Genomic DNA, 15007 nt, shown 5'->3' on the forward strand with positions numbered 1-15007 from the left:
CTTAGAAGCATCATGTTCACCATGAAAGACATCAAATTTAACAGATTTGTCACCTGCTTTGAATTCCTTGAGCTTCTTGACATGAGGCTCATGGTCTTCTCTTTTTCTTTTTCCCTTATCCAATGGGGCAGCCCTATCTGCATGGGCTTCATGGGCCATCATAGAAGTTTCATGGGGCACAGTGGCATGTGCTCCACGAACTCGAAACTCAGATGCATGTGACTTACCTGCATATGGCAATGTCTCTCCATGAGACAACTTAGAAGGCAAAATTTTTCTGGAAGCAGACCTGTCACCCTTACCATGAGATACATGTCTTGCATGCATGTGACTTTCATGCCCTCCATGAGCACTGGCATACATATATCTGTCAGGCTTAGTGCCTTGTGGAGAAGATGCATGACGAGAGGTGACTGTCACCTCTTCCTTTTTGCATAAAAGATTTCAGCCTTTGAGATGTGGGATCTCCATGCTTCAAACGAGGTGGATTTCTGAATTTCAGCTCTCCGTCATCCCCCTCTTTGATATCACCTTTGCGGAGGAGGTAGGCAAGTGCCAACTCCCTTGGTTTCCCGTGCCATGGACTCGAAAGTTACATCTACCATTGCATCAGCCTTCCTGGCTTCAATAGCACTTTGCACATGGGGATCTTCATGCAAAAACTTTAACTCTTGCTCTTGAGCCTGCAAAAGTTTTCTCATATGTTCCATTTCAGCCCTCATAGCATCAGGCTCTTGTTCAAGCATGATTGTCTTTCCTGGAGACAGTTGACCCTTTGATTCACTATCATTAACCCTTTCAAGGGGCTTGTGTCTTCCTCACAGGGCGTCAGACCCACGAGAGGCACTAGATGGACCCCTCGAATTAGGCACTTCCAAAGGGTTGCCTTGGCTGTCCATTGTGTTTAAAGTGTGCTAAAAGCGGGATGTCCAGTACACAGGTTTGTTTCCCCACTAGGAAGAGGGAAACAACTGGGCTCTGATACCAATGAAACCGATCCCGTCAAGTGGGAAGACTCCGTTGGACACCCACACGCTTAATAGCACAACTTTAAAACCACAAATTTGAAATGAACAACTTAATACAACTTGAATTTGAAATGAAATGAAATGGAAAGATGGACACCAGCACTGGGGCCGGAACGGGCCGACCCCCCCCTCAATATATGATGTATTTATTGGGAGTATTTCACAAATACAATGCTCCATGGGTTCCAAGAACCAGATGATGTCCATGTACATATGAAAACAGTACCAAACAAATAGGCTCGAAGTCGAAATTTGATGTAGATGCTCGAAGCAGAACGACCACTAGCGTGGTCGAGTCTCTACGGTCCTGTGCTTTCACTGGACTCCACGAAGAGCGCCTCACTGGTGTTCCGAGACCACGCACAAACAGGCGCTCTCGTACTAACGCCTGACTCTCCCGATCTCAGCACCTTTGGACCGAGGTTCTCCAATAGAGCTTGGACAACCCGGCACCGAACGGGTGTTACCGTGGGGAATGAATCCCTTAGCAGATTTAACACACAGTACTTTATTTAAATCTGAAAATTCACTTACTTGTTGTGGATGACAGAAGGAAGTCCAATACCCATGTGTGCAGTCACTTGAGAAAGATACCGAGGTATAGTAGCATGTCGAGGGAAGTGACTGCTTGGAATAGACTATAGCCTTTTGGCTACAGGAGCCCAAACATCAACAGGAGGAGCAGCAGCCACGTATGGAAGGTACAGCCGCCTGAGGAGAGGATGAGCAGCCTGCAGAAGATGGAGATGAGGCCGCTTGTTAACAAAGTTTGCAGAGTTCGGCCGCCAGTCACCTAGCTGTAAAAGCACCGCCGCGGGAGATGAGCCCACAGCCGCCTGCTGTGGTGGGCAGCGCAGCCTATTTGGCTGCCCATCTGGAGTCGTGTACACACACACAGGCGCTACTGTATTGGCTGCCTGTTTGGAGGAGCACAGCCACAGCCGCCTGGCTGCTTCAGGTGGGGCAGCCGCCTGTTGAATAGGTAGAGCATGCGCAGCCTGTTTTGGCCGCCTGCAGAGTAAACACCTGCTGCAAGTACAGTCACCTGTACGGAGGGTAGTGCAGCCCGTGAGCAGTCCGTACAGAAGTGTAGAAGTGGTTTGCCCGAGTACAAGCGCAGCCTGAAGGAGCGAAGAGATGAAGCGCCGGTTGTCTTACGTAACAAGGTGGAAGCGGTGATCTCTACGCTTGAAGGAGAAGGTTTTTTTTATAAAAATTAAAGTGAAGTTTAACCTTAGTGTTTTCCACGCTTGCATGTGGGTGATTAGTGTGGGTAGGTGGCCATGCCCACCCCCACACTCACTTAAGTGGGGCTCCCCACCTTGGCCCCTAAATGGGTGCCCAAAGGGGGTGCCCACTTTTAAATGAATGTGAACACTTAACCTTATAAAACAAAAGGTTAGAAATAAAATATTAAAAACAACATGTGCGATATACTTGCCACCTGTTCACATGCACCAAAACTCGTCAGAATACAGAGCAGACTTCACGACTCACTGGCAGGCGTCCCCGCTCAGTAAGTAACACGTCAAGCAAGCAAACACAAAAATACATGTCATGCGAAAGCAGTTTCAAACATGCAAATCATGTGTGCATGTGCAAATAGTAACATGGACATATCTCCCGTTCATGGAACGAGTACAAAATATCTGTCGGCACAAAACTGGCACGACGTAAAACATAAAAACCTGGTCTTCCTATGGAGTGACAGTCCCATAGGTAAGACGCAGTTCCAGGCACGAGTCTCCCTATGGTGTGACAATCCCATAGGCAAAACACGGCACGAATACTGGCTCTTCCATGGCGTGACAATCCCATGGGTCGAACACAGTCCAGGTCATACACGGGTGGCACCAGTTTGGCTCCCGTCCATACGACACCATCCCGCTAACACACGGGTGGCACCAGTCTGGCTCTCGTCCATGTCAACAAAATACTGGCCTCTTCACATGAGACACCGGCCTGGCCTCAAGTGAACGAGACTCAAAATCTGGAGGGTCGGCCAATTGGTGACAGATCTGGTGGTAGGGGTACTGGTGGCTGATCGGGGATAGGGAGCGTGCATAGGTGTGCCATGTGTCTGGGCAGGTGATAGGTGTAGGAGGGTGATGTTATCGGAGTTTCCTCCAGGCCTCTTTGCAGTCCGGCCCTAAGAAAAGTCGGTATAAATCATCCTCTTTCGGAGCGTAGAACTCCCGTTTCTTGCGTCAGCCATTGAGAAATCCGTTGCACTTGGCGCTTCGTGATTTACCCAATCCGTACCTCATGCTTAAGACGGGGCGTGTGGCCCAGCATTCATCATGAGAGAGAGAGAGAGAGAGAGAGAGAGAGAGAGAGAGAGAGAGAGAGAGAGAGAGAGAAATGAAATGAAATGAAATGTTATATTAACGTCTTCAAAAGGCCAAAGTGACCTATGAGACCAAAGTTAAACCATGTGACATCTGATACACTGTCTGGAAAGAAAGTCATATTAACGTCCACGGAATGCCTTGAAGGCATATGGGACCAAAAGCCGGTACCTCACAGTCATTACAATGCACTTCGGGGTGCACTTAGGCACAAGCAAAAGATTAATGAAAACCCTAGGATGATAAACAACTATCTGTGATACAAAAAATGCCGATGGCACATTAGAATGCTAGTCAATTGGGTTTAGGCTTACGGAAGTCCTCGATTATTGCCCTTCCGTCACGGTAGACTACCCACTTTCGAGCTTGGCGGGCTGCTCGGACTTTGGTGAGTTCTGCACTTTTGTTTTTAAGCTGTAGGGGAGTGAGTTCATCAGCTAACCAGAGCCTGATGCCCTGTAATGATTTGGACTGTCGGAGAACTTGGATCTTGTCCTGTTTGTTGTGATTTTTCGCAATGGCATGCTTCCCTTTCTTGACAATGGTCCATGGGTTGCCTATGTCAATGAGGGGGAGGGCCTTATTGAGTCGCCTCCTCATAATCTCCATGTCTGAGATGTATTCATCTTCATCAATTTCCGTTTGCTCTTTGACTTCTTGCTTGTCCCAACCCTCTGGGAGTCCACCTACTTAGAGATGCTCAGCAATGCTTTCTCGGAGTTCTTCTTCCTTGATGGTTGACATGATATTTGCGGTAAGATGTTGCTCCATACCTTCTGTAGCTTCAATGAACTCTGCTTTGGTTGCATGAATCTGCTCCTGAACTGCCTGAACTGGGTCGGGCTTGCCCTCAAGGGAGGCTAGTCGGGTTTCAATTTCGGTGAGCTGATCCTTCAGCTTGCCATTCTCCTCTCGCAGCTTATCGATTTCTGTTAGGAGGAACACCTCCCATGAACTCGAGCTTTGACTGGTTAGGGTTTTGGTCGGTGTTACCAAGGCACAAGCGTACGACTTCTTTGGCATCGTCGATCGCTGGTAGGGCTAGGTCGTCTGTACCACCTGCATCTGTATCATCAGCTATGACAAGGCGGCCCCCCTATCTGAGGTAACCGCAAGAGAGAGAGAGAGAGAGTTATATTAACGTCTACAGAAGACCCCAAGGGCCTATGAGACCAAAAGTAATACAATGGTACCATGGATATACTGAGTCATGGAAAACTGAAAGAAAAAGTAACATGAAAAACATATGATAGTACATGTGATAAGCAGATGATGTGTACAGTGAGATATGCTGTGATCAGCTAATGACAAAACCCGTCTAGGCCAGAATTGATCTGATGGTGGAGTGAATGTCAGGCCTCTGTGATGGGAGCGTGACATGTCGGCGGAGAACCTCACGAATCTGTGTCTGTGTGGTGGAGGGTCCCGATGCTCTGGATCGGGGACGTGTAGCTCGCAGAATGGATCGAGTTCTCTCACTAAGAACTCCTCTGGGGCGTGGGTACGGGTGGTGGGCTCTGATGTCGTAGTAGAGGAACTGTTGTGGGCAGTGGGTTCCGATGTGGATGTATGTACCACAAAGAAATCTGTGATGGCTCTCTGTGAGGTGTCCTATTGGAGCCGGGGCTGTCTCTCAGCTTGCTGCCTCAACAACACATCCCTGTGTTGTCTGAGCTCCATCAAGTACATGCCCAAGCATCTCTGATCCTCAAACTGTATCACCCATGTGAGTGGTCCGAATCCCTCTCGGAAGAGGCAGTGGAATCTCCTCTGTATCTCATAGTAAGCCGGGCAACTGAGCATATAATGGGCCTCATCCTCTACTGCTCCTGTGATGCATACTGTGCATGTCCTCTCCTCATGTGGGATATCCTCAGCTCTGCCAATCAGTAATCCAATCATGGAGAGTTGTAAACATTATTTATTCTTGCCTATATATACTAGGAAAGACATAGGCCCATAAAAAATGATAATTGAAAATTCCTTAGTAAATTTGAGGGAGTACTCAAAAGAGGTTGAACACCCAGTCTGCCATGGGTTAGAACAAAAAACAATAAAGGGAGTCACTTTCGAGTTTGTATTGACATTGCAACAAAAGCTTTTGCATGAGTATTAAAATATGCGTAAACATGAAAGCATGGTCTGTCTAGGTGGATGCGTATAACCACCCGTTAGATGTATTGAGATTTGGACCTGATAGGTAGCCGGAGGCTTGTGTGATGGATCTTCTTCATTTCTCGGTCTCGCTGGTTGTGCGAGAGCCCAGCGGAACAAAATCCCAGTATTCAGCCCTCCCTAAATTGATGACCTCTCTTCTCCATGGAGACTTGAAGGGGGATGGATTGCATTGGAGCTCAAAAGCATATCAAGAACATTTGAAGATTGAAAGCATGGTGTTCTCTGCCTAAGAATGATAATAATGGTCTAGCCTATTGCAATACTGATAAATTGTAACCTTTGAGATCACGTTTGTTCTCTTGCTTTATACCTACTTGTTGTGTCACTACACCTGGGTCAGACACATGATACCTTGGGTTTGAACTTTGCATTCTTCCTAGGGGTTTCTTAGGTGAAGATACTCAAAAGAGAATGCATATATGTGCTGAAAAATGAGCAGGAAACTCATATTGTGCACTCTCACATCAACAGTCATGTACATTGGAACACCGCATATCTAAGAGATCCGGGTATATGCTTAGCTATTCAAAGAACACAGAATGATGCTTCTTTTTTTCTTTTCCACAATGTAAAATAGGCCCTTGGGGCAATAAAAAACAGGTGTAATCTGCATGCAGCGTATTCAAACCCAGACTCAGCCACAGCTTCGGATGACAGTAAACATGAGGCAGACTGGGCTGCTGAAAAGAATACCTATGGGTTCAGACGGCAGACAGATGATAAATGGAGTGTGGATAGTGATGATGAGATGCTGAGATTGATGGAAGGCTTCAAGGATTTCTATCCAATAATAAGGACTTACAGGAATGATTTGTGCACACTAGAGATCTGTGGTAGTGCTCTACGTGCATCAGTACTTACTGCAATGGCATCAGATGGAAGCTTCACGGCAGCTTCAAATTTGTTGATTGGCCGACGTTTGACAGTGCTCCAAACTGTTCTCCCTGGTAGCTTGGGTGATCACAGTACAGTCTCGACAAAACTTGTAAGCCATGTGGTGTAATTTTTGTTGTGCAAAAAGGTGTTTTGGATGTGAACTTGTACTTTTTGGATTGGTGGTGATTAGTAGCAGTGGAACTGGGTTTATATTGACTAGAGATCATTATGTACTGTGTGTGGGAAATGTTTAGGGCATTCCCTATAACCTAAACTAAGCATAACGAAAATGAAAATATGGAGTATGCTGAGAAGACAACAATGGAAATTGAAGGCATGATATGCCAAATCCTGTTTTGGGTCGTATATATCCTTAGCAAATGATGAGTGTTCATTTTTCTGCAGTTTGCACCTAGTCTCCAAGTTGTTGAGAGAGCAAAGAAGTTGTCGCTGCCAAAGGGATTATCTGCTAGGGAGTTTGTGCATAACTTTTTTCAAGCTGTCCAGATGCTGCAACTTTCTAAGTTCTACATTGAGTTCCATGCTCCTGGAACTACAAGGGATATGAGTGCATTGGAGAGAGAAGAGATGGTAAATGTTACCCTTTTTTAATGCATTTTGCTCATTCTATACAATCTCATCTGTCCTTTTCAAGTGTGCCACATTCACAGTATTCTGGTTTGTAGGTGCAAACAGCTTGCAGTTTTGAGGCCTCAAACAAAAGCACCCTTGATCAATTTGGCAAAGCCGTTGCTTTGTATGCAATCTCTGGCATAAAGGAAAATGCCAGTGGCAGCACCTTTTCAGGCTATTTAAAAAAGATATGGAACAAAAGTGGATGGATTCCTAGCCAACTATCACCTGTGAGGTTTTGTATGCTTTCAACAGAAGAGATCCAAAGTCAAGCAAAATCTTTTGCAGATGTAACTGATTTACTTGAAAATGCGACCAGCTATAGTAGGCCTGATCATTCTTGGTGGCCAGCACCAGCCTCGGTAATGGACTCTGCAAAAAGGTGTGTGGATAAAGCCACCGAGGATTGGATCCATGAGTACATGCCCATGCATAAGTTACACATTGATCTGAGTATGCTGGATGCCAAAGTAGTCGGAGGCTGCACAATATCAGGGCAATTGAAAGAAGTTCTTCTGACCCATGCGCAATTGGTAAGGCTTTTCAAAACTTTTTACTGAAAAGGTTAAGCATGCACATATTGGAAGTCCCTTTTTTTGGGGGGTGGGGGGTGGGGTGGTGTTGTGCTTGGAAATGAGGTTCATAACTTTGCGGTGTACCCCTAGTTGCCTTCACTCATTTTAGGGGGGAAGCTATTGACAGTTCTTGTTTTTGAATTGGATCATTCTACTCTCTTGTCTGGTTGTTTTAATACCTTTGCCTCAATATTTTGTTACAAGAGCCATGTCACGATTCTGTTTGGTGTATGGGAGCCCTGTTTTTTCCCCCCTGGAAAAAAGTTCCTTCTATTAGTTAAAAACAGTAGCCATAGGCTAAGTTTACATGCTCAGAACCCTCATAAGAGGTAAAAGAAAATGGGGAGGGTGGTTCCTTCCATGGCTGGCTGCTCTCGGAGGAAAATACCTCGGGGGGGGGGGGATAGTCACACCGGCGGCATTTCACCAACCCGATCACAGAGAGAGGGGCCCTGGTGCCATGTGCACCAGAAGGCCTCACACCGTCTATGCATGCGTTCTGATCCACCTTGAAGCTTCCCGCACTCGCCGCAGAGGGTATGAATGATGTCAGTGCAAATAGAATGGATGGACTCAGCTGGGCTGGCGGGGGTTGAGAGTGCCCTCAATGGTCTCGTTGCAATGGGTCCGTCATATATGCCGTGCAGCTATGCTGTTGATGATCTCCCAGCTTTGATTAGTCCTCGGAGACCAAGGCTCTGATGATCTGTCAGCAGTTGGTACTGTATCAATCCTGCAGTCAGAGAGTCGGATAGCCTGTCCTGCTGCCTCCTCATAGGAAAGAGCAAGGCTGGTCTCAGTCACCCAGGTTACTGCCTCCCAGGTGATGGCATGGGGCACAGACCATACCGTCGTGTAGAGGCGAAGGATCCTCTCCCAAACTTGTTGCGTGCCAAAGCATAACGACACTGCCCCACTGTGACTCCGTGGGATCGCTGCACCGCGTAGTGTGCTGGCCGTCCTCTGACGGCCAACTGTAAGAGGCCTCCGAGGCCTGTCTAACCAAGATCTTTTCAACACTGTCCAACGGAAACCAAATAAAGGGGGTGCAGGCCAGCTCACTACCCAACCGTAGGATCAGTACTTTGATCCACCAGGGACTAAAGTTCCACTCCACAGATACATGCCAGACTCTAGTCAGCACTGGCATCCCATACCACTAGTGCCTACCCACGCGGGCCCTCCGCAAAACTATCTGTGATCTGCCATGTCCACGGCAGGAGTAGAAATGCTCGTCCAAGCACATATCCATCAAGAGTGCACTGCACAATTGACTGCCAAATAATAACCCAAGGCATCACTTATAGTGGCAGTTATCACTCATATAGTGATAATTGCCGCTATAAATAGCTAACCTGCTATCGACAGCCAATAGCCTAATTTTATTAATTTTGAACCTTAGTCCTCTGTATCTGCTTGCTATTTCCTAATCCCAGGGTCACATAACCCTGATGGATTGGGCCTCCTAATCCAATGGTTAGTTCGAGGTACATAACATACTTCTCCTCCCTAGACATTTCCACTCTTGGCAACAAAATTTGTCTAAGAAAGGAAATCGAGAAATCAACTAGCAATTGTCTCCCAAGTCGAATCCTCCTCTGCCCTATCTTTCCACTTAATTTTATACTTAAGAATCAACTTATTTCTAAGTTGCCTTTCCCTGAAACCCATCACCGCTTTTAGTTCATATGGAACATAGGACCAGTCCTCAACCTCAACAAGCTCAATTGGAGTCACAATGCTATCCTCAGCTCCATGCATCTCTTTTGGTTTGCGGACATGAAAGTCTGGATGAACTTTCATACTTGGAGACAGTTCTAGTTTATAGGCTACCTCTCTGCCGATCTTTTTAAGGATCCGCAAAGGTCCACAGTGCCTAGGGGGAAACTTTCCAACCTTGCCCGTTGGTAACGTCCTTGAACTCTTGGGTATTCGTAAATACACCAGCATTTCCTCGGCAAACACTGTCTATAAGCATATAACCGTGCTCTATCTTGAGCACTCTTGATAGAATCTCTAGCTCGGGCTAGCATCTCCTGCATATCTGCCAAGAAATCCCTAGCGGCATCATTATGAATACCCTTGAGTCCCATAGCTACCTGAGATCTAGGTTGGTATCCATACATCAGCATAAATGTATGGTAATGAGCGGCTGCATGCTTAGCAATATTATGGGCAAACTCAACCATCGGGATGTGCCTCTCCCAGCCATAGTTGTTACGAGGCGCGTCTCTAACGGTTAGAGGCGTTCGAGGCGTACGACTGCCTGATCGAGGCGTCCACCAAAAAATATAAATAAATAAATAAATATTTTTGCTGGTTTGAGTCTTTAGACGGGGCTTTAAGGGCCCAAGGCAACCCCTCTCACACACACACACACACACACACTCTCTCTCTCTCTCATTCTCTCCCTCCCTCCCTTAAGCCTTTCTCAAGACCCAAAGTTCAAAGTTCAAACTTCAAACATACTAGGATGAGGATGTTTTTTATACCCACTTTTGGAGCTCTGAGCTCTCTCTATACTCTACCGGTTCATTTCATTTTACTTTGTACCCTTGAATCTTGATGATGTAACCAGATGATGATGATGGACTATTTTGGTCTCATAGGTCATTTTGGCCTTTTGTAGACGTTTAATACAGCTTTCTTTCTTTCACACACACTCTCTCTCCCTCTCATACACACCCTCTCTCTCCCTCCCTCAAGGCTCATACGTACACACTGTAGTCTCTCTTTGATGTTATCCATTAGGAGCTCCTAGTACCGTACTTTTCCTCATAGTTGTTTCAGTTTCAGTTAGTTGTTTAGTTGTTTTTAGCTTTTCTTACACAGACATTGTATCAGATCCACCAATTGTTGTAACCTTTTTGGTCTCATAGGTCATTTTGGCCTTCTGAAGACGTTAATATATCATTTCATTTCATTTCATTTCTCTCTCTCTCTCTCTCTCTCTCTCTCTCTCTCCCAGCTTTCACTATATATATATATATATATATATATATATATATATATATATATATATATATATATATATATATATATATATATATATATAACGCCTCTAACGTCTCGAAAAAATACAAGTCTTTCGAGGCGCGTACCATACCCGCCTCGTACCAAACGCCTCTGACGTCTCTAACAACCTTGCTCCTAGCCTAATGGTCTCTTGGGGATGTATGGACGAAGAATATCCTCTTAAATTTGATTCACCCTCTCCTTCAGCCCATCGGATTGAGAATGATCAAAGGAACTCAAACTCAGCTTGGTCTCCAATTTTTGGAAGACTAGTTGTCAGAAGTGTCTAGGAAACTTTGAGTCCCTATCATGCACTATGTCACAAGGTAAACCATATAACTTGAAAAGTTGCTCAACAAACTGCTGTACCATTTTGGAGCCGTTATTGTTTTCCTTGTGAGTAAAAATCTTGCCATCTTTGTTCTACCAGTAGCCTAGTATTATTAATTATGAACCTTAGGCCTTTGTATCTCCCTGCTATATCCTAATCCCAGAGTCCCCTAACCTTGTTGGGTTGGCTTGCTAATCCGAGGATTCGCTCTAGGTACATAAAACCAACCAAGTGCCGACAACGAGGTTGTGGTGGAATAAGTGTGAAAGGAATAGTGTGATCTTTCTTGGTCGAAAGATGTCCCACAGGGGCTTCTAGAAATCTCTGGGACAGATGCCTTTGGAGGCCATGTGAGTTGCCGCAACTGGGGTACCATCAATTTCATGCATCTAGATCTGATGACCCATCATTGCCGCATAGTAGAAAAAAGGGGCTGGTTGGGCTCTCCAGGCTAGATGGGTCTATCACTCCCATTGGCCCTAGTCTGCACTAGACAGGTGTCAAACGTGTCAAAGGTTGGCTCTTCGAGAGCCAAAGTCACCAAGATCTGTCATGGGTCACCTTGGTCGGTGGATTGTAATGTGAAGTTGGTAATCATGGTAAGCAATAATCCTCACCCGTTCAAAAGATCCGCCCGTTGAAATTCTCAGTGGGGGAGAGGGTGAGCCGGCCCTGAGCACCTATTGACAAGATGAGTACGGAGGATTGCGTATATCACGGGGAGTGAAGGAGCCTAACCACTCTTTGGCGTGGGGGGGGGAGGATCCTACAGTGGGGTCTGTCCACCATGGGAGAGGGTCTACTTCCGGCCCTAGATCTGAGCAATGCGTTGTCTTGTGTCTTTGGGGGGTGCCTCGTGAAGTTGGCCTGCCTACTCTCCCAAAGACTGAGCGGGTCCTGTGGTGAGCATAGTATCTGCACCTATGCATGCTTGAGAAAATGCCCAGTAGGAAGCTCCGCAAACTCCTCTCCTGCTCCCTAAAGCCCTCTAATCGGCTCTGGGCTGCCTCTTGCAAGAAACAACTCATCTCACCTAAGCCCTTGTCCACTGTACGCGCAACAGAGCTTGAAAGAAAATCCAAACCTGCCCATAGCTGCTCTATCCTGCTGCAAATCTCTGGGTCTTGAATGAGACTATCCGAGATCCTTGAGCTCATCTGTCTGTCATGCCTCCAAGGGTCCTCTAAGGACAGAATAACTGGGGCGTGGTGAGAAAATGTAGTGCCTGCCAAAATACCAATCATAACCCTCGGCTGCAAGCCCACTCATCCACGTAAAATCTGTCAAGACTAGAGAGGTTGGTACCGGTGCTCCTCCTATCCGATCTCGAGAAGCTAAGGCTGTACGCCCAAACTTTGGAAGATGCCATGGGTCCTGTCCCCTGACTACAAGAGCCATCTCCTCCCAGGCTGAGTACTGTGCTCCTGAAACTATGGCCGTGCCACCCCTAAGTCTGTCCTGTGCTGCCTCTATCATGTTGAAGTCACCACCCAATCACCAAAAAAGTCAGCCTAAGGGAGGGCCTACCGTACTGAGCTCCAAAAGAGGGCTCTACCTGCAGCGGCGTTCGGAGGGTAAACATTGAGGAAGCCAACGCTATCCTCTCCGATAGTAATGGTAACCCATTGTGCACGTCCGGGGACGATGACTTCTTAGCCAGATATTGCTGGAAGCAGCTGCTCATTGACAGAAATACACACCCCTCCTTGTGCCTCCCAGAGGGGCCGAAAGATGGGGACCAAAAAGTGTGACTCTTGCCTGGAAGAATCTTCCCGCATTTGCGGGTGCGCCCCTCTGAGAGGTGATGCTCCTGGAGGAATAAAATGTCTATGGGTCCCCCAACCATGGCTCTCTGGAGCTCGCCTTGTAGGACACCTCGTCCATGAAAGCACTGAGGCCTCCCTAAACCTTGAATGTTCCATGTAACAATCCGCATATCAGTCTCTGTGTGATGCGGCACTAGCAGAAATGCCCTCCACTTGAAGAGTCTTGGGCGAGGGTTTAGACGGGGAATAATCACAATTCGTGCGGGGGCGAAGGTGCTAGGTGGGCACTAATCCACTAAGACTACCATCTCCCCGCCCTGGCCTTGCTGAGCAGAACCTCCAAGCTCCATCCTAGCCAAGGGCCAGAATGTCGGTGATGCGAAGATCCTGAAGGTGGCTGGTAGAGCTCGACTGCCTGGCCCTGGATGGCAGCTGCTACCATCTTGGTATCCACTGCCAGGGTAGGCGAAGGATAGGGCGGATAGAGGGGGGCTTTGTGCGCAGCAAAGAAAAGAAGGCGGGCAGAGGCCACGGAGGGAGAGGGGGGGGGGTGCGACCACAGGGCAGCACAGCGGGAGAGGAGGGCGTACAGAAGTGAAGGAGGGGGAGGCGAAGCTTGCAAAGGGGAGGGCGCAGGTAGACATAGGCAACGAGGGGGAGCTCAGGATGCGCTCACGACACCACACCGAATATACTAAAGTATGTGAATCTTATGAGCCTCTCCTAGTGTTTCTAAAATTTGACAATGCAGTTGCTTGGGGGCTGTTTTGTAGCCAGTGTGCAAAAAATTGACTGTGGCTTTTTTGAAGTGATATTCAGAGATTCCCATAACAAGCAAACACTCTTGGAAAAATCGCCTTTCTTTTATGGTCGGCAACTAGTGCATGTTTACCCTTGGCTGCCAATTAAGGACTATCAGAGTGTCATAAGGCACATGGGTGGAGGTAGTTGACTTCCCGTTTTATTGCCGGGTTGCACTACGATTTTTGGCAGAAGCATTGGGCAAAGTTGTATTCACCCCACGCTCAAATGGAAATGTCAGTAAGTTTTGCATATTGTGTGATATTGATAAACCCACACCGCTAGATGTTGCCTTTGAGGTGGAGATGATTGGCATGCCCTCGCAGGATGTCTCTTTTAAACTTAAATGGGGAATATTTGCTGGCTCTTGCTTCACTTGTGACAAATTTGGTGATATGCAGTCAGAGTGTCCGATTGTGCTATTGCAACCACTCCAAAAGGGGAAGACCGAGACCTGTTGTCTTGCGCAATTGGACAGAGGTTGCTTCGACTAGTGGATGCCACACTAATGAAATAGCTAATGATGTTATGGGTGTTGGTCAGTAATTGTGAGGGTTGATCCATTATATGAGCAAACCCAAGCACTACTTCTTGCAAATGTTGCGCATGACCCTAGAAATGCAAGTGATTCAGATGCTATGGTTAATGTTGAGCATGGCTATGCGGGAAGCGAGGCAGCCGTGTTGGTGGAAACTTAAGAGCTGTTGCTGCCATTACAAAACATGTAAATATGTATACACCACTTAGATGTTTGACATATAATGTACAAGGCCTTTGTCAAACAAATAAATGGAGGCTGATTTGGGCTTTACATACATAGAACTCCGCGGCACATAGTTTGCTTGCAAGAACACAACCAACATTCCTTTGTTGGGAGGGAAGGTTGCTGTGTGGGTTTCTGTATCTTTTATGGGGGTAATCATACTTTTTCTGGTGCTACCATATTGGTTAGGCATGAGCTGTTGGTCATGTCCACTCCCGGCTAGTTCAGGTGTGAACCCAGCTTACTCACGGGCACTTTTTCCCTGTGACAGGACACAGGTTTTTTCCTCGTGTGAACACACTTATGTGTGCTGGGCACTTTTCCGTAGGCCTTTTAGTACTCACTTGTACTTTCATTTCAGATCATTATTGAGTACATCTTTTCCAGCACTCTCACGTTTCTCTGTGCTTGAGGTTGTGTGTCTGTGTGTGCAGGCTATAGCTTCCCTCCTACCCAACATTGGTATCAGAGCCTGGTTAGGGTTAGGGTTTGCCCACTTTTGCTCTTCAGCCCTTGAGCTTCAGCCTATTGGCATTAGGGTTTTGCTGCATTAGGTTAGGGTTAGGGTTTTGTCCTCACCTGCCCTGTAGCCGCCCTGCCGCCGCCCTCAACTGCCCGCCATTGCCGCCCTCAGCCGCCTCTCTAGGTCGCTGCCCTTAGACGCCTTTGCAGTTGCCTTCAGATCCGCCGCTA

General features: G+C 47.0%; 1 protein-coding gene across 3 annotated transcripts in view; it reads left to right on the forward strand.

Annotated features, from left to right (window-relative positions):
• Window positions 1-15007, forward strand: part of LOC147625307 (uncharacterized) — a 99245-nt gene that overhangs the window by 35269 nt on the left and 48969 nt on the right. For all 3 annotated transcript variants that reach the window (XM_086818635.1, XM_086818637.1, XM_086818636.1), the window contains exons 8-10: window positions 6172-6539; window positions 6836-7021; window positions 7117-7596. In XM_086818635.1, coding sequence (XP_086674761.1) covers window positions 6172-6539; window positions 6836-7021; window positions 7117-7596 — 1034 coding nt within the window. The remainder of the gene's footprint in view (window positions 1-6171; window positions 6540-6835; window positions 7022-7116; window positions 7597-15007) is intronic.

Source organism: Cibotium barometz, chromosome 24 (genome assembly GCF_041138505.1).
Source record: "Cibotium barometz isolate CiBa-2024 chromosome 24, ASM4113850v1, whole genome shotgun sequence".
Taxonomy (NCBI): Eukaryota; Viridiplantae; Streptophyta; class Polypodiopsida; order Cyatheales; family Cibotiaceae; genus Cibotium; species Cibotium barometz.